General features: G+C 45.6%; 1 protein-coding gene across 5 annotated transcripts in view; it reads right to left on the bottom strand.

Moving 5' to 3' along the window:
• CHST15 (carbohydrate sulfotransferase 15) overlaps window positions 1-23,747 on the bottom strand; it is a 99,637-nt gene that overhangs the window by 44,263 nt on the left and 31,627 nt on the right. For 4 of the 5 annotated variants that reach the window (XM_060286444.1, XM_070043907.1, XM_030831998.2 and 1 more), the window contains exons 2-4: window positions 3,663-4,711; window positions 2,617-2,956; window positions 570-716 (exon numbers count right to left, since the gene is read on the bottom strand). In XM_060286444.1, the coding sequence (XP_060142427.1) occupies window positions 570-716; window positions 2,617-2,956; window positions 3,663-4,208 (1,033 nt within the window). In that variant the 5' untranslated portion in view covers window positions 4,209-4,711. Of the gene's footprint in view, window positions 1-569; window positions 717-2,616; window positions 2,957-3,662; window positions 4,712-22,412; window positions 22,509-23,747 lie in introns of those variants that run through there. The other variant, XM_060286445.2, reaches the window with a different exon arrangement.

Here is a 23,747-nt window from a genome sequence, read left to right as displayed (position 1 = left end):
GTGAATTTTTTTTTAATGACTATTAATCAAACCACCTCATTTTGAATGTCTAAAGGCATCAGCTTGACAAGGCCTAAGCTTTTTCAACAGCAATTAGTCACCCACGATGCAATAGGGCGGCGTCTGTTTCAGGAGAGGCCACCTCCGTCTTTGCAGGGTCCCAGCGGCCAGGGAGTACAAAAGCCCCAAGAATTAAACTGATGACTAACTGGTTCATTTTACATTCATGATCCCCCAACCAAACTTACTCAGGTGGGTGTATCATGAAAAGAAATCAAGCATGCAAGCTTAATTCAAGTAAACGCAAAGAAATGGCAACTTTTCCAAAAAACCAGTTCCGGTGTGCTTGAGTCTCCACGGAACTAGAGTCTACTAAACATTTCTGCTTTATTGAAGTTGCACGAGCACTATGAACCTTTTACACGGGGGTGAGAGTGATGGCTAGCGGGGAAGTGCATGCACGGCAGCTGCCAGCAGCCAGCATGCAAATGCTCGCAGGTGCAGTGAAGCCCAGCCTGGCCCGGGGCAGAAGCAGGGGGGCCCTCGCGGGAGTTACACGGACGCCATACCGATAATGATTCTATTCATCTTGCTCTGTTCCTTTGCAGAGCTGGCCTGCAGTCCTTGATGAATCTGGTGTGCAGCCAGGTCAAAGAGGTCCAGATAATCTTCCACGGGATAGCGGTCCCGCAGACCATCTCTCAGGCGGACGATTCCTACAAGAACCAGGAAGCAGGAGTTAGGACAAAGCTGCCACGGCTGGGCTGATGGCTTCTGGGGAGTGACCACAGGGGATGGAAAGGTCCAAGGGCCCAGCTGCAGCAGCCAAGGCTCAGCCCGAGGAGCTGCAAGAGAGGGAGGGGCGTCTGTGAATGGGCCATGATCCTTTAACTCACGTGCACTTCGAGGGGTGGAATGCACCACCATTAAGCTGCACGGTAGCCGCTGAAAGGCTGGCATGCCTGTTCAAGAACTAGAATCGAGTCTACTCGGAGGGACAGAGAGTTTGGGGCCGGTTAACATGTGCACCAGGTGAGGCCCCCCAGGGGCGGGGCAGCAGTGGTGTCAGGATACACACACTGAATCAAAAGAAAAGGCAGCCCATCGGAGGGGCGGCATCCTTTGAAACTCAGATGAGTCTTCTACACCAGGGCCGACCAGCATCTTCCTGAGGTTCTATTCCATCAAGCAGTCTGTCCATCTGTCCAAACAATAAGGGGAATCGATGGTCCCCGGACAGACACCTGGGTTATTCTGGCATCAGCCACATGCAGCCTAAATTCTGCCCTTGCCTCTGAAGTGGGTACATTTCACTTGAAAATGTACTGACAACACACTGCCCTAAACCACAGCCACCAAGGTTAATGGAAAGTGGAGAGAGAGCATCTAGGGGCAAAACAGCAAGAGGTTCAAGGTGACACTGGAGCCCAGACTCCAGAGGCCCACATGCCCCTGTGCCTCTCTCTCCTCTGCCAGTGGGAACCTGGTTTGCACGGGGGAAAATGGTGAGCTGCGTAGGGGAGGCCGCTCTTCAGACGAGTAGAGAAACCCTGGCTCCCACAGCTGCCGCCGCCAAGCACAAAAGACACATGTACGCTTCTGTTCACTCCAGGAGGAACAGCAAAGGGATTCAGTCAAACGTTTGTCGGGAAATACATTAAGAGTTGGTCTCAACTTAGGCTGTACTACGGAAAACGTTCAAAATTCCCTTCCAAGCAACCTAGGTCCTTTGCACGGAAACCACCCTCGACGGCTTCCCGAACTTTGGCGTTTGTCATCCCTTACCTCCAGTGACCAAACATCTCCTGGCATAAGGGAAAAGGTTAAGGAGAGGAAACAGTGACCCAAGGGCGGATGGGTGGCTCGAGCAGAAGGCAGCCTGCATGCCAACCCCGCGGGAAAGGGCTGGGGTGCTGTGAGCAGGGTCTCCCAGAATTATCTCCCTGGGGCTTTCATTCTGACCCTGCGAAGCCGAAGGGTCAGGTCAGAGAAAAGAAGCCCGAAGCAGCTTAATGACAGGCTCAGGGCCCTGAGATGAACCGGCAGGAAGCGGAAGCCCTGCTCATGCAGCCGTCTTTCTCTCTCCTGCCACCTCCGGGGGTGGGCATGTGGGTGCCGGGCTCCAGCAGGAACAGCACGGAGCTGGGAGCTGGATGCACAGCCCCCGACAGACGTCCACCCGGCCAGCACTCACCACTCCCGGGTGCTGCGTGTGCCCTTCCGAACAAGAAGAGCTGCTGATCCTGACCCCTCGCCCTCGCCCTCCCCACCGCCGGGGCTGCATACATGCTCACCGGGTGGTCGGGAGCTGGGTGCTCGGTCCTGCTGGATGTCTGCCTGGGGATCCCTAAACCAGACAATTGTCAGATCTCTGCATCTTGGCATGTTTTCTCATCTCCCCGCCCTGCATCCCTCCTGGGGCCTCGCACAGCCCTGCTCGGGTCAGTCTCAGGGCTCCCACGCCAACCCTGACCATGACCCCGAACCTGACGGTGACCCCTGATTCCGCCCCCGACGTGCGTGTAAAGAGCGACTGGATGAAGGAGGCACCGGGCTTGGTGAGAGACCCCCACGTGCACCGTCACCACGGGGACCGGGGACCGCGCTGGCACGCACCGAAGCGCTTCCGGGTCCACCAGTGCGGCTCCTTGATGGCGGAGAACTTCACTTCCGGGTGCAGCCGCAGGCGGTCGTAGAGGTCGGTGGTGCCGCACTTGGGCTGCCCGATGATGTAGAAGTGCGGCAGGCAGCGGAGGCGGAAGTGCTTGCCGTGCGCGTGGGACAGGTGGCCCCAGAAGGCCTTGCGCAGGGCGTCGAAGGTGGAGCGGAAGCGCTTGGAGTAGAGCACGTAGGAGTTGGTCAGATAGGGGTCGGTGGTGTTCCTCCCCGTGAACTCCTCGTACCAACAGGGGCTCTTACTGTTGGGGAGGAATTTGTGCGGGATGACTGAAAACATCTGCGGTCAAAAAGACAAAAAGGGGGAGAGACGCACCGAGGGGAAAACATTAGCACAAGCACATTCTGTCCACAGTATGATCCTGTCCTGAGACTTATTCCAGCGTTCACATTGGAACTATTATTGGATGACGACTAAATACTAAAACAAAGCAAAACTTGGTAAACAGCCAATGACCATGCATTTCCTTAACCCCAAATAAAAATAAAATTTGGAGAGAATGAAAATAAAAGTTCAATCAAACTCCATTCTACCATGATTCACCTTGCACACACACACACGCACACACACACACACAGCAATCTAACTAAATTAAAGAGTTGGAACTTTTGACTGTGTAGCTGGATATTTAAATGGCCGTTAGAGGCAAACACTGTGATTAGGACAGACTAGAAACAAGATGACGGTAATCTACAAAAGCAACTTTAACTGCCAGGGCCACATTTCAAGCAAAAAGTCCCGGGAAGGAATTATTGGGAGGGGCGTCCTTCAACATTGCTTGCTGCGCCATTCAGTACAGAATTCCCTTCTCTGGGCTAACTGCGTGGACACGGACCTCCCAGTGAGCTCTCATCCATAAGGCTGTCAAATTACCATTGCTACACTTGAGAAATTTTTGGTCATTTTCTTCACAAAGGTGGTGACAGGAAAGGAAGCAGCAATTTTTTAAAAATCAGTCCACAGAAATGAGCACCAGGCTACTCACGTGCAATTCCTGCTTCTTGAGATCTTCCACGTCTGGGAGCTGTCTGGTTGTGAACTCAATCCTGGCTGTGATGCTGCTGATAATTAATTTAATGCTTGGATCGTCCTTCACGTACGAAATATTATTTACAGAGGGTTGGTGATGATGCTCTTTTGTGTCACTCGGATTTTCACCATCCATCAAGCTGGGATTGCTGGGGAGGGCTCCGTAATGGAAAGGTGATGAGATCAGAAGCTCTTGGTGGACCCCAGAAAGGATGTAGGAAGCCATCACCAACGTCATTATTATCAATCCAAAAACGAGGCTGCATCGCTTCCCCTTCTTGAAGCGCAGAAACCCACTCCAGCTCTCATTCCCTTCAGCCCTCACTTCGAGAACGGCAAGCAAGTTCATCTGCTTACCGTCCACTCGAAACACAATTTTGTTTTCTCCTTTGCACATGGGGCACTCCTGGCGACTGTGATGGGGGCCTCCTCGGCAGCTGACCTGCTGTGTATGTGCTTCGTCGGGCAACAGCTGGATGCAGCAATTAATGCAGTGCCTCATCGTAATGCCCTTGGGCTGCTGGCCCGCCGAGCCATGGGCGAGTCCCCAGGGAGTCCGGATGCCTGCAAGTCGTGCTGGAAAACTTCAAGGACGTCTCGTGATCACATACAATGGTTGAAAGGCACAAGCAACAGAAACAAATATAAAAATGATCAGGCGCTAAAACACCAGAGAATGAGGATGCGTGTTCTTTGGTTCGACTCCGAAAGACAACACGAATGATCTCCAATTGTCATGGTCTGTAAGAGTCACTGCAATCCTGGAAAAAGCCACAAGGTCGGGAGCAATTCTTCCTGTCCTTCAGGTTTTTCCCATGGCACCAAATGAAGTGGAGGAGTTCTCACTGGAGAACATGGGAACACCCAAGGGATTAGAAGATCTCATGGCCTCAATGAAGGATGGACTGGCGCACCACCCACACAGAGTCCATGAAGATTTCTTCTTTTACAGCCTGTGTTCCTTTGAAATGTTTCCTCTTCAAAATCTTTAAGATGTCAGATTGCCTAAACAACAGAGAAAAGAGGTCGTATTACATTATGTGATGATAGCAATAACCCTGGGACCATCTTCCAAGGAGAGACGTTCACGCTTCTTTTCCACTTCTCAATTTTGGCCAAGCTGACTCGGTCACAAGCAAGTTAATCATATAGGATATATGAAAATCATATAGGATAAAGGGAGAGGTTTCGGGTCTTTGGTGCTTGGCTTTGGAGTTCAGTCTCTGCCTCCAAATGTGGCCCCAACACCAGCGCCACCAGCACCATATTAAACACCTCCTACTTTACACAACCCACATATTCTGTTATGCCTTTGCCTTGACACATCTAAGTGACTGGATCCCCCTGTCCCAGGACTTGCAGTCATTCTCAGATTCATGCACAGTCAGACTATGAATTTGAGGGATGAATTGAAATATCAGTGCTGTTAAGTCAACAAAAAATCCAAGAAGGAGGATGTTTAGGGTGGGAGCAGGCAGAGAAAATGGTTTTTACTCTCCCAGTAGCACCAATAGTCTCTTAACCTAGAGCTAACATTTATTACTAGCTTAGGACGCAAAAGTTAATGAAAATTTAGAAACACTGAAATGATTTTCTCCTTCAGTAGAATGTATCATATTAAAAAATTTTTTTGACTTTAAGTAATTAAGCAATTAAATCCAACGTGCAGTATTCCCCTGAGCAACAGAACACTTTAGACCCTAAAACAATTTTTCACTTTCATCATCCTGGGGAAAACGTGACTCTTCAAAATCCATTAACAGAATCCTGCGGTTATAAAATGTATTGTTGCCCAAATGACACCTCTTTGTGGATGTTGTAAAAAGAGCAAAGAAGGAGACCTACTTAGTTTGCAGCAGTGGTATAACAATGCTAACCAGCTAGCTATGTGACCTTGAGCCAGCCATATAACCTCTCTGAGCTCTGGTTTCCTCACCAGTCAAATTAGGATAAAAAGTACCTCCCTTTCAAGTGTGTAACAAGTAGTATATCAGCTAATGCATGTGAAGACTTTGCATAATGCCTACACGTATTGAGCATCCCATAAAAGGTAGATAATAATAGCATCATCAATGACTATTACTCTTATTTTTGAATTGTCAATGGATGCCAAGAACATCTGAAGTGAATCAAGGATGGGTAATCCCATCCCGTTATTTTTCCTTAGCACCTCAGAATCACCCAGGGGTGGCAGACTCACCTCCAATTCTGCATACACACACCCCTCCAACAATCCTAGAGAAGGTGATATTAACTAACCCTGCGTTAAGCCCCCTCTCCCGTTGGCTGAAAGGCTGAACAATCAGAACTCACCAGCAGAAATATTCCCTCCCCTTGGACCAAAAGGCCCATGTTTTGTCAAAACACAATGACCAAGAAATAGCCAAGCAGTTTCCTAAAACATCTTCCACAAAATGTCCTGCGTGTTGTCCATAGGTCAGTGCTTAAATTACCTGGAGAAAAGGTGAGATGGACCAAACTACACAGACTTCTTTAGAGTAGGATTTTTCACAGGAGAAGAATATAATACACAACGTTTCCAAAACATAATTGGCCAAAGAACTCTCACTACTGTCTCAAGGAAGCAGTTTGAGGAATGCTAGCGAGCAAAGGCTGAGATACGGGTCAGAGCAGTTCTGAGAAGTGCAGAGGAGCAGGGGCTGTGGGAGGGTTCGGCTGGAACCAGGCCAGTGCCTCGGGCCGCCACCCACTCATCCCAGAGAGCAGTGGGAGGACGTGCCGGGAACCTCAAGGCTCAAACCTCTGCCCCCAACTTGTTCAACCACCCCTGACCCATCACTGGGTACAAACAATTCTCCCCAACAGGAGAAACAACAGGGCAAGCTCCCCTACTTGGAAACCCACTCACTAGGCCAAGAAAACATTTTTCACACGCCAAAAACAAGGCCACGTGGGGTTAAAATAAGGCTCCAACCAGCATCGCAGCGGGGAGCCGGTCGCACCCTTCTGTCTCTCTGGCTACAGGAGGCCTAATTCAATTTTTTTCCAAACATGGTCTTTGAAGCTCCAAGACAAGAATGTACAAAATCTGGACCCAACAGGATGGGCAAAACATTCCTCAACAAGAACAAAGGTTTCCTTTGACAAGCAAAATAAACAAATAGACCTGAGTAGGCAGAGACGCGGACAGTCTCAACCGAGAGGCCTGGGACGTGGTGAGCCAGAGGATTTGTCCCCTGGGCAGGCTGCACCCTCCAGCCAGACCTCCCACTCCACGTCTCACTTTTTTTTTTTTTAACATCTTTATTGGAGTATAATTGCTTTACAATGGTGTGTTTCTGCTTTATAACAAAGTGAATCAGTTATACATATACATATGTTCCCATATCTCTTGCCTCTTGCGTCTCCCTCCCTCTCACCCTCCCTATCCCACCCCTCCAGGCGGTCACAAAGCACTGAACTGATCTCCCTGTGCTACTATGCGGCTGCTTCCCACTAGCTATCTATTTTACGTTTGGTAGTGTATACATGTCCATGCCTCTCTCCCGCTTTGTCACAGCTTACCCTTCTCCCTCCCCATATCAAGTCCATTCTCTAGTAGGTCTGTGTCTTTATTCCTTTCTTACCCCTAGGTTCTTCATGCCACGTCTCACTTTTTAAATGTAAAACGGGGAGCAGAGAACTGGGGAGACAATTCCAGATGCCTTAAGGGCTTCAAAGAAACACTCTCCTCTAATTCATTCATTCCTCCCTTCTGTGATTCACCAGATCCCTTCTGAAGGTAGATTGTGCACTGGGCACTGCCCGAGATGCAAGTCCAGGTGTGGAGGCCTGAAACCAGCATGCGATGGGGGCTGTGATGTCATAAAAAATACGTATTCGGTCTTTGTCCCCTGTTCCTGGCGCAGAGCTTCTAAAACGCTTGGAACTTCCTGAGTGATAGGGGTGACAGGGACAACACCTTTTGTTATTCATAACAAGCCCCTTTCAACCACACCTCAGCTTATGCTTGTGAGGTGACTATTGCTGGGGCCCCCAGAGAGCTTCAGGATGGGGCTGGTAGCCAGAAAGACCAAACCTTGATTAGAAGCTTGGAACTTTCAGCCCTGCCTCTCCAGCCTCCAGGAAAGGGAGAAGGGCTGGAGATTGAGTTAATCACCAATGGCCAAAGATTTAATCACTCGTGCCTACACAATGGAACCTCCATAAAACCCCCTAAACGACAGGATTCCGAGAGCTTGCTAGTTGGTGAGCTCATGGCAGTGCTGGGCGGGTGGTGCAGCCAGAGGGGGCGTGGAAGGTCCAAGACCCTCCCCGCAGACTGCCCCGTGCGTCTCCTCCATCTGGCTGTTCTTGTATTATCTCCTTTGTAATAGTCAGTAAGGCACTCTCCTGAGTTCTGTGCATCATTTTGGCAAATTATGGAACCTGAGGAGGGGGCTGTGGGAACCTCTGAATTTGCAGCCAATTTGCAGGACAGAAGTGTAGGTAGCCTGGGGACCCAAGACTTGTGACTGTGGCCTGAAGTGGGGGCAGTCTCAGAGGACTGAGCCCTTGACCCGTGAAGTCTGTGCTAATTCCAGGGAGTTACTGTAAGAATTCAACTGAATTGTAGGACACGCAGCTGGTGCCTTAAGAGTTGGAGATTTTGCTGGTGTGGGAAAAAAACCCGGGGTTTTTCCTCTCTTGGAGGAAAAAACTGTAAACCTATCTTACACTTACAAATTCCATCAAAACATATGGCCAGCGTATAGTATGTCAAATACTTGACTGAAAACAACAGCCAAGGCTTCCCCGGTGGCGCTGTGGTTGAGAATCCGTCTGGCAATGCAGGAGATGCGGGTTCGAGCTCTGGTCTGGGAAGATCCCACATGCCGCAGAGCAACTAAGCCCGTGCACCACAACTACTGAGCCTGTGCTCTTAGAGCCCGTGAGCCACAACTACTGAAGCCCGCACGCCTAGAGACCGTGCTCCGCAACAAGAGAAGCCACTGCAATGAGAAGCCCGCGCTCCGCAGCAAGGACCCGACACAGCCAAGAATAAAAAATAAATAAATAAATTTATTAAATAAATAAGTAAATATAAAAACAACAGCCCATATAACCAGGTGAATACATTGCTGTGAGCCTTTGTAAGTGCAGGACCTGGAGCTTGGAGGCTTCCAGGCCACCCTTGTCAGCCTCGACAGCAATGGTGCCAGAGTGACCACGACAGGGAGGGCTTTTCTCCACCAGGAGTTAGGGGCTGCAGGGCAACAGACAATAAAAAGTCACAAATGAATAACACCATCTCAGATGCTAATAAAGGGTAGGAAGAAAATATAAAGGGAGAAAACAAGGAAACCCTTGAACAGGAGCTCTCAATGCCGCACGAGGGCCGGATAATTCTTTGTTGTCAGGGGCTGTTCTGTACACTGTAGGATGTGTAGCGGCATCCCTGGCCTCCATCCCCTGGGAGAGCTGATGCCTTAGAGGAAGGGGAGGTAGAGTAGAGAGGATGGCCAGGGAAGACCTAACTCAGGAGGGGACCTCTGAATGATGAGAAGGAAGCCAGCTACGTGGAGATCAGGGAAGTAAAGACCGCATGAAGAAGAGAAGCTGGAGATCAAAGCCCATGGGGACCACCAGGAGAGCAGACCGCTGGGCTATGCGGCAGGTGCGGGCGGGGGAAACGGATGGGAGAAAAGGCAGGGGCAAGACTCTGGAAGGCTGGGTCAGGGCTAGGATTTGTCCAAACACAAAGCGTATTTGTATTTGCCCAAATACATAGATGCACACTATGTATGGTTTCAAAAAGATCTTTAAAATAAATATAACTATGAACTAACGTAACTCGGTGAAGAAAAATCAGATTCATGTGACTGGACTGAAAGGAAAATGGATTGCTGCTTTCTTCCTGGATTGGCCTTTTCCATATGCCACCAATTATCCCAAGAACAGTCATTCCGAAACCTAACACCCAGGTTATTCTTTCTTAAGAAATAAGCAATGGATATCACTGCACTTCACCTGTCTGGAATGTCCACGTTTTGGTGCCAGTGGACTCAGAAGAGAGGGGACCCTTGGCGCTCCCATTCAGGTATTAAACCAGAGTTCTCAGGTATACATTTCAGTGAGATTGCTCCCCAGCCTGGGCTCAGCACTGTGCCCTGTGCATGCAGGCTGTAATTGTGGGAACCTAGTACCACCGTAAGAGATCACATAACTGGTCCCAAAATAGAAAGCGTTCAATTACCCAGCCCTGGCTAGGATGGCCCCTATTAACCTAGGCACCCCGAGCATCATTAGCAAGCCGTTTATAACAAAGCTGTAATCGAGAGACCCAGATATACCACTTCAGATTAAGTAATTGAATGCCCCCTCAGTGTAAGATCGATAAAGGGCATCCAATTTCACCCTAGGAAAAACTTATTAAATTATTGTAGCTCGAAGCTGATATGGCAGAAGAAAGATGTACAAAACTTCCAAAGAAATCTGGATGAATTTAAATAAATAGCTTCATTTAGGTGGAACATTTACATCTGCCCTCTGGGAGTAGAGAGGGAAAAAATAGCTAATTACATTATTTTAATGTTTTAAAGGAAAAAAATTGATGGGTCTTAATTAACCTTTACTAAAACACAAAGCCTTTTTCTCATCAGTATGTCTAAGTGCTGACACTTCTCTTTGGGCTATGCATATGGAAATAAGTTTTTTTCAAGGAATATTAATCAACAAGTGACGAAAGGAACATCTTTCACATTTAGAGTTTGTCACTGGGACTGAGACGAAAGCTAACAAGACTGGAGGGTTCTGGACAAACAACAGATGATCAGCTTCAGTCTCATACCTGGATTTTATGCCTTTGACCACATCACAGTCAGTGAACAGAATAAGGCTACATTCCTCAATTAACACTCATTGGCCGACAGCACAGTGGGAAGAATACAGCCAGCAGTCACGTGGGCCAGGATGCTAAAGTTGTGTCCACCTAGTGACTGCAGACAAGTCCCTTAAGTGATCTGGGCCTCTGTACTCTCAAAAGTCCTTGATGATAGTAACAGATCACATACAGCGCTGGAGCCTGGGTGCTCACGCAGGGTTACCCGGCTTTGACCTTGAGCAAGTCTACTAAACCTCTCTCCTCCCGTTTCCTTCGATGGAAACTGGGAATAACCTTAGGGTCTATATCATAGCACTGCTGTGAGCATTACATGAAACAATTCACGTCAAGTGCATAGAAGTGTCTGGCTCACAGTGCTAAATAAATGTTAGTTATTATCATATATACGTAGTCCTGGCCCACAATAAGTATTGGATAAGTAGCAGTTTATTACTATTCACGGAAGATTGCATTTTGGTTCCAGTTTCTTATCTCTCCCTATATTTACCACCTTCACCACATAAATGACATTGCAGCTCCTCCGATCAAAGGAGTGGAATACACTTCTCCAGCCTTTGGCTTGGGTTTGGAAACTGCTTTGGCCAACAGAATGAGGCAGCAGCGATAGCCGGCCAGTCCCAAGCCCAGCCCTTAAGAGGGGTCGAGTGTGTCCGCCTACCCTTTGCACCTTTACCCTCGCTGTGGGAAGAACGCGGCAGCTTGGCCAGGAGGATGAGACACATGGACCAGAGCCGCCTGGCTGAGCCCAACCTGGAACAGCCAATACCCTACTGACCCCCAGCCAATCTCTACAGACATATGAGAAATAATAAACGGTTTCTGTTTTAAGTCACCGAGTCTTGTTTTGTTATGTGAGAAATGTTAGCCGAAGTAAGATCCCAGGAAGAGGGCTGGGGTTGGCGGTGTGAACACAGCCTGAAGGGGGCTAGTGCACCACGGCTGGCCGGGAGGGAGTCCAGGGAAAAGTCTGGACCTGCCTAAGAGGCAAGAGACCATTGTTTCGGGGTCGTGAGGAGAGGGGATTCAGAGCACCGCCTAAACGAGCTCCAGAGACGGGCACGAGCCGCGGCTATCAGCGTGGACGCCAGAGACGGGCAGGAGACCTAAGGCTGCTGCTGCCGCCACCAAGAAGCCTGTGTGCGAGCACAGGTCACTCTCCACACCCCCCTTCCGGGGAGCCTGTGCAGCCCGCCACTGCCAGGGTCCCGGGACCCAGGGACAACTTCCCCGGGAGAACTCACAGCGCGCCTCAGGCTGGTGCAGGCCCTCCCCGCACTCCGTACCCCTCCCTCCCCCTGGCCTGAGTGAGCCAGAGCCCCCTAATCAGCTGCTCCTTTAACCCTGTCTGGTCTGGGCGGGGAACAGACGCCCTCAGACGACCTCCACGCAGAGGCGAAGTCAAATCCAAAGCTGAACCCCAGGAGCTGTGTGAACAAAGAAGAGAAAGGGAAATCTCTCCCAGCAGCCTCAGGAGCAGCGATTAAATCTCCACAATCAACTTGATGCACCTGCATCTGTGGAATACCTGAAGCGACAACGAATCATCCCAAACTTGAGGCGCTGGACTTTGGGAGCAACTGTAGACTTGGGGTTTACTTTCTGTACCTAATTTGTTTCTGGTTTTATGTCTATCTTAGTTTAGTATTTAGAGTTTATTATTATTGGTAGATTCGTTTATTGATTTGGTTGCTCTCTTCCTATATCTATATATAGATATAGATTTTTTCTTCCTTTTCTCTTTTTGTGAGTGTGTATGTGTTTGCTTCTTTGTGTGATTTTGTCTGTATAGCTTTGCTATAACCATTTGTCCGAGGGTTCTGTCTGTCCTTTTTTTGTTTTTTTGTTTTGAATATAGTTTTTAGCACTTGTTATCATTGGTGGATTTGTTTTTTGGTTTGGTTGCTGTCTTCTTTCTTTCTTTTTCTATTTCTTTTCAATTTTTTAATAATTTTTTAAATTTTTAATTTTAATAACTTTATTTTCTCTTCCTTCCTTCCCTTCTTTCTTTTTTTTCTCCCTTTTCTTCTGAGCCATGTGGCTGACAGGGTCTTGGTGCCCCAGCCAGGTGTCAGGCCTCTGCCTCTGACGTGGGAGAGCCGAGTTCAGGATATTGGTCGACCAGAGACCTCCCGGCTCCACATAATATCAAACGGCGAGACCTCTCCCAGAGATCTACATCTCAACACTAAGACCCAGCTCCACTCAATGACCAGCAAGCTACAGTGCCGGACACCCCATGTCAAATAACTAGCAAGACAGGAACACAACCCCACCCATTAGCAGAGAGGCTGCCTAAATTCATAATGAGGTCACAGACACCCCAAAACACACCACCGAATGCGGTCCTGCCCACCAAAAAGACAAGATACAGCCTCATCCACCAGAACACAGGCACCAGTCCCCTCCACCAGGAAGCCCTACACAACCCACTGAACCAACCTTACTCACTGGGGGCAGACACCGAAAACAATGGGAACTACGAACCTGCAGCCTGCAAAAAGGAGACTCCAAACTTAGTAAGTTAAGCAAAATGAGAAGACAGAGAAACACACAGCAGATGAAGGAGCAAGGTAAAAACCCACCAGACCTAACAAATGAAGAGGAAATAGGCAGTCTACCTGAAAAAGAATTCAGAGTAATGATAGTAAAGATGATCCAAAATCTTGGAAATAGAATAGAGAAAATACAAGAAACGTTTAACAAGGACCTAGAAGGACTAAAGAGCAAACGAACAATGATGAACAACACAATAAATGAAATTAAAAATCCTCTAGGAGGAATCAATAGCAGAATAACTGAGGCAGAAGAACAGATAAGTGACCTGGAAGATAAAATAATGGAAATAACTACCACAGAGCAGAATAAAGAAAAAAGAATGAAAAGAATTGAGGACAGTCTCAGAGACCTCTGGGACAACGTTAAACACACCAACATTAAAATTATATGGGTCCCAGAAGAAGAAGGGGGGAAAAAAGGGACTGAGAAAATATTTGAAGAGCTTATAGTTGAAAACTTCCCTAATCCCTAATATGGGAAAGGAAATAGTCAATAAAGTCCAGGAAGTGCAGAGTCCCATACAGGATAAATCCAAGGAGAAACATGCCAAGACACATACTAATCAAACTATCAAAAATTAAATACAAAGAAAAAATATTAAAAGCAGCAAGGGAAAAGCAACAATTAACATACAAGGGAATCCCCATAAGGTTAACAGCTGATCTTTCAACAGAAACTCTGCAAGCCAGAAGGGAGTGTCAGGACACATTTAAAGTGATGAAAGGGAAAAACCTATAACCAAGATTACTCTACCCAGCAAGGATCTCATGCAGATTCAATGGAGAAATTAAAACCTTTACAGACAAGCAAAAGCTAAGAGAATTCAGCACCACCAAACCAGGTTTACAACAAATGCTAAAGGAACTTCTCTAGGCAGGAAACACAAAAGAAGGAAAAGACCTACAATAACAAACACAAAACAATTCATAAAATGGTAATAGGAAATACATATCGATAACTACCTTAAATGTAAATGGATCAAATGCTCCAACAAAAAGATATACACTGGCTGAATGGATACAAAAATAAGACCCATATATATGCTGTCTACAAGAGACCCACTTCAGACCTAGGGACACATACAGACTGAAAGCAAGAGGATGGAAAAAGATATTCCATGCAAATGGAAATCAAAAGAAAGCTGGAGTAGCAATTCTCATATCAGACAAAATAGACTTTAAAATAAAGACTATTACAAGAGACAAAAGAAGGACACTACATAACGATCAAGGGATCAATCCAAGAAGAAGATATAACAATTGTAAATATTTATGCACCCAACATAGGAGCACCTCAATACATAAGGCAAATGCTAACAACCATAAAAGTGAAATCTACAGTAACATAATCATAGTAGGGGACTTTAACACTCCACTTTCACCAATGCACAGATCATCCAAAATGAAAATAAATAAGGAAACACAAGCTTTAAATGATATATTAAACAAGATGGACTTAATTGATATTTATAGGACATTCCATCCAAAAAAAACAGAATATACTTTCTTCTCAACTGCTCATGCAACATTCTCCAGGATAGACCTTGGATAGATAGATAGATCTTGGGTCACAAATCAAGCCTTGGTAAATTTAAGAAAATTGAAATCATATCAAGTATCTTTTCCAACCACAATGCTATGAGACTACATATCAATTACAGGAAAAATGTAGAAAATACAAACACATGGAGGCCAAACAATATGCTACTAAATAACTGAGAGACCACTGAAGAAATCAAAGAAGAAATCAAAAAATACCTAAAAACAAATGACAATGAAAACGTGACAACCCAAAACCTACGGGATGCAGCAAAAGAAGTTCTAAGAGGGAAGTTTATAGCAATACAATCCTACCTCAAGAAACAAGAAAGATCACAAATAAACAACCTAAACTTACACCTAAAGCAATTAGAGAAAGAAGAACAAAAAAAACCAAAGTTAGCAGAAGGAAGAAATCATAAAGATCAGATCAGAAATAAATGAAAAAGAAATGAAGGAAACAATAGCAATGATCAATAAAACTAAAAGCTGGTTCTTTGAGAACATAAACAAAATTGATAAACCATTAGCCAGACTCATCAAGAAAAAAAGGGAGAAGACTCAAATCAACAGAACTAGAAAGGAAACAGGAGAAGTAACAGCTGACACTGAAGAAATACAAAGGATCATGAGAGATTACTACAAGCAACTATATGCCAATAAAATGGACAACCTGGAAGAAATGGACACATTCTTAGAAAAGCACAACCTTTCAAGACTGGACCAGGAAGAAATAGAAAATATAAGCAGACCAATCACAAGCACTGAAACTGAAACTGTGATTAAAAATCTTCCAAGAAACAAAAGCCCAGGACCAGATGGCTTCACAGGTGAATTCTATCAAACATTTAGAGAAGAGCTAAACCTATCCTTCTCAAACTCTTCCAAAATATGGCAGAGGGAAGAATACTCCCAAACTCATTCTATGAGGCCACCATCACCCTGATACCAAAATCAGACAAAGATGTCACAAAGAAAGAAAACTATAGGCCAAGATCACTGATGAACATAGATGCAAAAATCCTCAACAAAATACTAGTAAACAGAATCCAACAGCACATTAAAAGGATCATACACCATGATCAAGTGGGGTTTATCCCAGGAATGCAAGGATTCTTCAATATATGCAAATCAATCAATGTGATACACCATATTAACACACTGAAGGAGAAAAACCATATAATCATCTCAATAGATGCAGAGAAAGCTTTCGACAAAATTCAACACCCATTTATGATTAAAAAAAAAACTCTCCAGAAAGTAGACAGAGAGGGAACTTACCTCAACATAATAAAGGCCATATATGACAAACACACAGCCAACATCATTCTCAATGGTGAAAAACTGAAACCATTTCCTCTAAGGTCAGGAATAAGACAAGGTTGTCCACTCTCACCACTATTATTCAACATAGTTTGGGAAGTTTTAGCAACAGCAATCAGAGAAGAAAAAGAAATAAAAGGAATCCAAATCAGAAAAGAAGAAGTAAAGCTGTCACTGTCTGCAGATGACATGATACCATACATAGAGAATCCTAAAGATGCTACCAGAAAACTACTAGAGCTAATCAATGAATTTGGTAAAGTAGCAGGATACAAAATTAATGCACAGAAATCTCTTGCATTCCTATACACAACAACAAAAAATCTGAAAGAGAAATTAAGGAAACACTCTCATTTACCACTGCAACAAAAAGAATAAAATACCTAGGAATAAATCTACCTAAGGAGACAAAAGACCTATATGCAGAAAACTATAAGACACTGATGAAAGAAATTAAAGTTGATACAAATAGATGGAGAAATATACCATGTTCCTGGATTTGAAGAATCAATATTGTGAAAATGACTATACTACCCAAAGCAATCTACAGATTCAGTGCAATCCCTATCAAACTACCAATGGCATTTTTCACAGAACTAGAACAAAAAATTTCACAGTTTGTATGGAAACACAAAAGACCTCGAATAGCCAAAGCAATCTTGAGAAAGAAAAACGGAGCCAGAGGAATCAGGCTCCTGGACTTCAGACTATACTACAAAGCTACAGTAATCAAGACAGTATGGTACTGGGACAAAAACAGAAATATAGATCAATGGAACAGGATAGAAAGCCCAGAGGTAAGCCCACACACGTATGGTCACCTCATCTTTGATAAAGGAGGCGAGAATATACAATGGAGAAAAGACAGCCTCTTCAATAAGTTGTGCTGGGAAAACCAGACAGTTACATGTAAAAGAATGAAATTAGAACACTCCCTAGCACGATACACAAAAATGAACTCAAACTGGATTAAAGACCTAAATGTAAGGCCAGACACTATAAAACTCTTAGAGGAGAACATAGGCAGAACACTCTATGACATAAATCACAGCAAGATCCTTTTTGACCCTCCTCCTAGAGAAATGGAAGTAAAAATGAAAATAAACAAATGGGACCTAATGAAACTTAAAAGCTTTTGCAAAGCAAAGGAAAACATAAACAAGACAAAAAGACAACCCTCAGAATCGGAGAAAATATTTGCAAATGAAGCAACTGACAAAGGTTAATCTCTAAAATATATAAGCAGCTCATGCAGCTCAATATCAAAAAAACAAACAACCCAATCCAAAAAGGGGCAGAAGACCTAAATAGACATTTCTCCAAAGAAGATATGCAGATGGCCAACAAACACATAAAAGGATGCTCAACATCACTAATTATTAGAGAAATGCAAATCAAACTACAATGAGGTATCACCTCACACCGGTCAGAATGGCCATCGTCAAAAAATCTACAAACAACAAATGCTGGAGAGGGTGTGGAGAAAAGGGAACCCTCTTGCACTGTTGGTGGGAATGTAAATTGATACAGCCACTATGGAGAACAGGATGGAGGTTCCTTAAAAAACTAAAAATAGAACTGAACTACCATACGACCCAGCAATCCCACTACTGGGTATATACCCTGAGAAAACCATAATTCAAAAAGAGTCATGTATCACAACGTTCATTGCAGCTCTATTTACAATAGCCAGGACATGGAAGCAACCTAAGTGTCCATCGACAGATGAATGGGTAAAGAAGATGTGGCACGTATATACAATGGAATATTACTCAGCCATAAAAAGAAATGAAATTGAGTTATTTGTAGTGAGGTGGATGGACCTAGAGTCTGTCATACAGAGTGAAGTAAATCAGAAAGAGAAAAACAAATACCATATGCTAACACATATATATGGAATCTAAAAAAAAAAAAAAAAAAAAAATGGTCCTGATGAACCTAGGGGCAGGACAGGAATAAAGACCGAGAGGTAGAGAATGGACTTGAGGACATGGGGAGGGGGAGGGTAAGCTGGGAGACAAAGTGAGAGAGTGGCATGGACATATATACACTACCAAATGGAAAATAGATAGCTAGTAGGAAGCAGCCACATAGCACAGGGAGATCAGCTCTGTGCTTTTTGACCACCTAGAGGGGAGGGAGGGAGACGCAAGAGGGAGGGGCTACGGGGATATATGCATATGTATAGCTGATTCACTTTGTTATACAGCAGAAACTAACACACCATTGTAAAGCCATTATACTCTAATTAAGATGTTAAAAAAACCTTATTTAAAAAAAAGAAAAGAAAAAAATGTAGGGAGATTTGGTTAATCTTTAAGATGTTACTGGTTAATATAGGACTCATAGTGGGTGGTTATTTTCTGTTCCTATTAAGGGAAGAACAAGTGTAAATAAGCTTTATTATCAACCAAAATGATTAAACTTAAAAGAATCGCTTAACTCAAAAAAAAAAAGTTAACTGATACACTCTTCTACAGGTTACAAACAATAGATGTTACTAAATTAAGCTGGTATAATTATACATTTAAGAGTTCCAAAAAGTGTCCTTATCTGAGTAAAGTGAGCAATTCAGGTCAAAGCAATTCATCCAAAGACCCAGTGAATCAACTGAACCAATGCTGTGGCCTTGAAGGATGCTTTGGCTAACACCAGAAGCAGATATGCCAAAATAAAGCTGGAAACCCAGATGGCAGCTGTTCCCAAATCAAGACAAAACTACCCAAATGTCACACATCAGGTTATTTTCTGGCAAAATGTGTATTTACAAGAACCACAGCTGTTATGTTTTAGTTATCAGATGACTGACCACATTTTCCCCAGTCCCCGATGAAGAACCTTCCTCCCTGCCTATTTTTAGAGTCACTATAATTTCCTCCTTGCTCCTCTCCTTGAGCAAGCCCTTCCTGCATCCTGTGCTCATGGTTTCCTTGCCAGATTTCGTCTTTCCTGATAACTAAGACACCTTCTGCCTGCTTTGTCTAAAACAGGGATTCTCAAACTGTGACCTGCAGGATCTTCCTGGCTCCCTCAAAATGTGTGTCATACAAAACACAGGCAGTTTTTTAAAGTTCTTTTAAAAACATACTTGACATTAAGTTCATCATCAACATTTTATTTGTGAGTCATGACCACTTCACATGTTTTACAGTCTAGAAGACACATTCTAAACTATTATTTCATTACATAAAATGTATCTTTAAGAAACAGGCATTTTCTCTGAGACCAATTCTCCACAAATCCGCAGCCAGCTCCTCCTCTGCATCTGGCCTAGGAAACCAAATGATTTGCAACTCGGTAGAAAGTTGGGATGTAGCAAAAACGTCCTCTGGGCAGTCATAACAAAGCCTTACAGGAGTCAGACTGCCCAAGGTCTCAGGCAGACTTGCATTTCAATCCGACTCAAGTCTGTGTTACCTGATCTCAGGTAACTAACTTCACCATTCCGTGACTTTACTTCCTCATCTGTAAAATGGGAATAAAACTATCTCCTCCCAGCATGGATGTGAAGAGGAAATGAGATAATATACAGAAAAATGCTTAACCCGGCACCTAGCACACACCAAGCCACAATAAATGATGTGTATTCTTTGTATTATTATAGGAGAGGCCCTCAGACCTTCACTCCAGGCTACCTGCTTTCAGTGTATATATAGTTCTAGCATAGATGTCTCATTTTCCTGTCTGCAACTAATCTGAAGTAATGAGTGAAAAGAGGCAGGTGGCAGCTACAGGCAGGCACACAGATGCAGGAATAACAGCGAAGTTTTATAGTAGAAACAAGATGTTCAAAAGCAGAGCTGACTGGGATCATTCAGGTGCCTCAATAACCAGGGTGGGGAGCCCTGGAGAGCCTGGGACAGCTGTGGGTGTACCCCGGGAAAAGCTTACCCCCCTCTCAGTGATCATCTGTCTCCAACAAGGCAGCGCGCCACGGGGTGTGGCCCCTGAACTGAGATTCCCAAGCGTGGTCCCCATCCGACCTGACATTCACCTGGCTGGCAACCCTGGACAAGTCACTGCATCTCTGAACCTGTACCTTGTACGTAAAATATGGAGTCGGGACTACCTCTTTCAGCCCTAACACTCCTGAGTGGATGATTTGCAATTAACCACTCCCTAATAAAAACCCAGTATCATCATCTATGATGTCTTCCGGCTGCTAAGAAGCCAACAATTTTGCAGCCAGCACTGAAAAGCGGGTGCAGTACTTGCCTTACGCTAGGCAAAAAAGCTGGACAATTAACCCCAAACACACAGTGCACTCTCCTTATTAGTAGCCCACACCGGTGAGCACACGTTTATCAAGCACCCACGGTGTGCCGGGCACTGTGTTTGTTGAAGCTACAAATATGAAAAATGCACAACCCAGGTCCTCTGTTAACATCCCATCTAACTCCAGAACAAAGGCTCCAGAAGAAAGCCCACACTCAGAATCACAGATCCCTTTCAAGGGCAGCCCCAAAGCCCACCAGCCCCTGAGCATCTGCAGAGCTGGCAAAGCAGCGCTGGTTCAAAACGTACCCTAACAATGGAGCTGCCTCATTGACCCACGGGATATCCGACAGCTGAAGGCGGGAGGGCAAATGGGATCCTTTTATTATCCCCTGGGATGGCTCACTCTCCCATAGGGTAACCTGCTCCAGCACCCTCGTGCAACCACCGGATGTATGGATGACACCCAGACAGTGCCCCAGTCTCTCTAAAATGCACAGAACGACCAGCGGCAGGGTGAACGAGAGGCTGCCACTATGTTCACTTTGCACGGTCACCCAGCAATCTCAATGGGCACGAGATTCTAAAGGTCTTTGTGACACAACCGACAACTTTCTTTTTCTGAAAGCAAACGGGAGGAGAAACTATTTCTAACCACTCATTTTATTATTTCCAGTAGTAACTGTAATGTACATTGGTGCTGGATTTAGGTACTTGATTTTCCACTCAAGCCTGTACACCTACGGCGGTGGTTTTCCATTAGAGTAGAACCTGCTTGAGGCAAGCTTACCAGGTTGCTGTGAAACCCACCCACCTACATGGCTCTCGGCAAGAAAGCAAGGACAGTCCTATAACGTAAAGCACGTCAAGGAAGGAATGTGCAGTCTGTTTGAAGACATTTGAAATTACAAATGAAATATCTCTCTCTGTGCAGACGAGGATGTATACGTCGAAACACGGGCCCAGTTTAGGGTTTTAAGTGACTCCAGGACGGTGAAAAGAGAAGGTGACAAATGTTGATCCAGCCCCCTGCCACGCACTGAAGCACCACGCAAGGTCCTTTCTTGATGGCAACCCTCTGAGGTCAGCACTGCAACCCCCAAGTTAAATGCAGGAAACTGAGGCACCACAGGGTTAAAAACGTCCCCGGAACCCCATGGCCAGCCAGTGGCAGAACCAAACTCCAACCACAGGTCTGTTTGGCTGCAAAGCCTACGATCCTTCCCCATACCACACCATTATGTAAGATGGCAGCTCCGGGGGAAACCTGCTCAGAACTCGAGGCTCAAAGAGCAGCAAGGTCAGCTTTCACCCCGCCCACCGGCCACCCTGTCTCCCAGGCAAGGAGGTGTGGCTGGAGCTGGGGACTGTCCGATTGGACTGTCAGCTCTACAAGGACAGGGTCAGTGATGCTCAGCCTGAAATCAAATCAGTGTAGGTACTAGATTTCCTTGTACATCAACCATGCCTGGCACGGGGGCGGGTGCTCCCTGAATAGTTCTTAAATTAATGAGCGAAGGAGCAAACTCTTGGCAGAAATCCAGGACAGGGCTCTTGCCACTTAGTGACAACAATAAAAGTGACATGAGCTACATTTATTGAAGGCCTTCTGGTGTCCAGACACCAGGCTGGGATTTATATGCAGAATCCTGTCTATACTTCATGATAATCTAAAGGAAAGCCCAATTAGTACTCCCATTTTACGGATGAATTTAATTCTATACACCTCCTCCCCGCCGCCCCCATGACTCAGAGTATAGGACAGAGAGCGGGCCTGGGGATCAAAAGGCCTGGGTGGACCACCTGCCACACCTACTAACCAGCCATGTGACCATAAGCAAACCCCAGCACCGCTTAGACCCTCATCCTCGTTTTCTCAAAGTACGACAGAGTCCAGTGATCTCAGGAACACAGGTATCTGATAAATTCTCTTATTATTCTTTTTGCACACTTTCAAGGATTCAAACATCTGCAACAAAAAACCTTAACTACTGCGGGGGGGGGGGGAAGTCACACATTTTCAGACTAGTGTGTCCTTTTGGCTCTTGTGTAACTAGACCACAAAGATGAGGGGTAGATTCTAGCTGCCTTCCAACAATTCTTCCTTAACAAACAGGAAAATGAATGAAAAGGAGAAGTGGTTCTAAGTATAATGCAGAGACTAAGTATTAGGGCCAAAAGGAGCAAGGGGCTCTGCCCCCCCTCACTTGGGTGCCCAGAACCCTCTCACCTGCTTTGATGTGACGTCAGGAAGAGTGAGGAGGCTGCCAAACATCGGAAGATGACCAATCCAAATGTCCTTCAGGACAGGCGGAGGAGACAGGTCTTGCCCAGACACGGAGCTCACTGTTCAAAACCAACTGCGAATAATGATTTCGCAGCTGTACAAGGGACCTACAATGAATACATTAGAGGCGGCACAATGAATGGGGAGCAGCTGCACACTCCCCACCAGATGGCCTTGCTGATCTGAATAGTTTTAAACATTGTTTTATTTCCAAAGATAAGCAAAATAAGAATCTGGTTAACCCTTGAACAAGAAGAACTGCCTGAAAACACTTCTTTGGAATTTATGTCTTTTGGATGGAAAAAGTGAGCCATCTGACTGAACTGCAGTGTCCCCTGGAGGGTTTTAGAACAAGGTGAGGGTAACATGGGATTTCTCCAGGACATCCACTGTCTACCCACAGACAGGTCTAGCTCTCACGAGGTGTGGCAAGAGGCAAGGACAGCAACTCCAGCACCGACACCAGCTTGGGTGTGTAGACCCCAGGGCTGTGGGGAGGTGTGTGCCAGCCCCCCAGGGCTGTGCAGAGGTACTCCAGGAAGCTACAAGACAGTTTGAAGCTTCCACCTTTAAAATATTTAAGCATTTGAAACATTGTTTTTAAATTGTTATGCTCAGATACAGAACTAAGATACAGAACTAAGTGACACAAAATCTACAATGTTGCAGCTTACTTAGGTGTATGCAAGCTGCTTGCCGGCAGCCTAGGGCACTCCAGTGAGAATTCATTATCTTCTGCCTTCAGGGTCTCCTGGAGGTGAGTTTGAGAAGCACTGATACAGAGCCGGGGCGGGGAGAACTAACAAGAACTGAACACTTGTTCCACGGCAGGCACTATGCTGCCTCTCATCTACCCCGATTTTGAGGCGATGCTAAAAGTAGATGCAATTGCTCCATTTTGCAGGTAAGAAAACTGAGGCTCTGGGTAGCAAAGTGGCTTGTCCTAAATCACACAGCAAGTAAGTGGCAGATCTGGATTCAAACACAAGCTGAGGGACTTCCCTGGTGGCACAGTGGTTAAGAATCCGCCAGCCAATGCAGGGGACATGGGTTCGAGCCCTGGTCCAGGAAGATCCCACATGCCGTGGAGCAACTAAGCCTGTGCGCCACAACTACTGAGCCTGCGCGCCTAGAGCCCGTGCTCTGCAACGAGAAGCTACCACAATGAGAAGCCCGTGCACTGCAAGAGTAGCCCCCCTTGCCACAACTAGAGAAAGCCCACGCGCAGCAACAAAGACCCAACACAACCAAAAATAAATAAATAAATAAATAAATTTA

The sequence above is a fragment of the Globicephala melas genome, chromosome 16 (genome assembly GCF_963455315.2).
Source record: "Globicephala melas chromosome 16, mGloMel1.2, whole genome shotgun sequence".
In the NCBI taxonomy this organism is placed as follows: domain Eukaryota; kingdom Metazoa; phylum Chordata; class Mammalia; order Artiodactyla; family Delphinidae; genus Globicephala; species Globicephala melas.
Note: the sequence above shows the minus strand (reverse complement) of the source record. Positions and strands in the feature narration are given on the sequence as shown.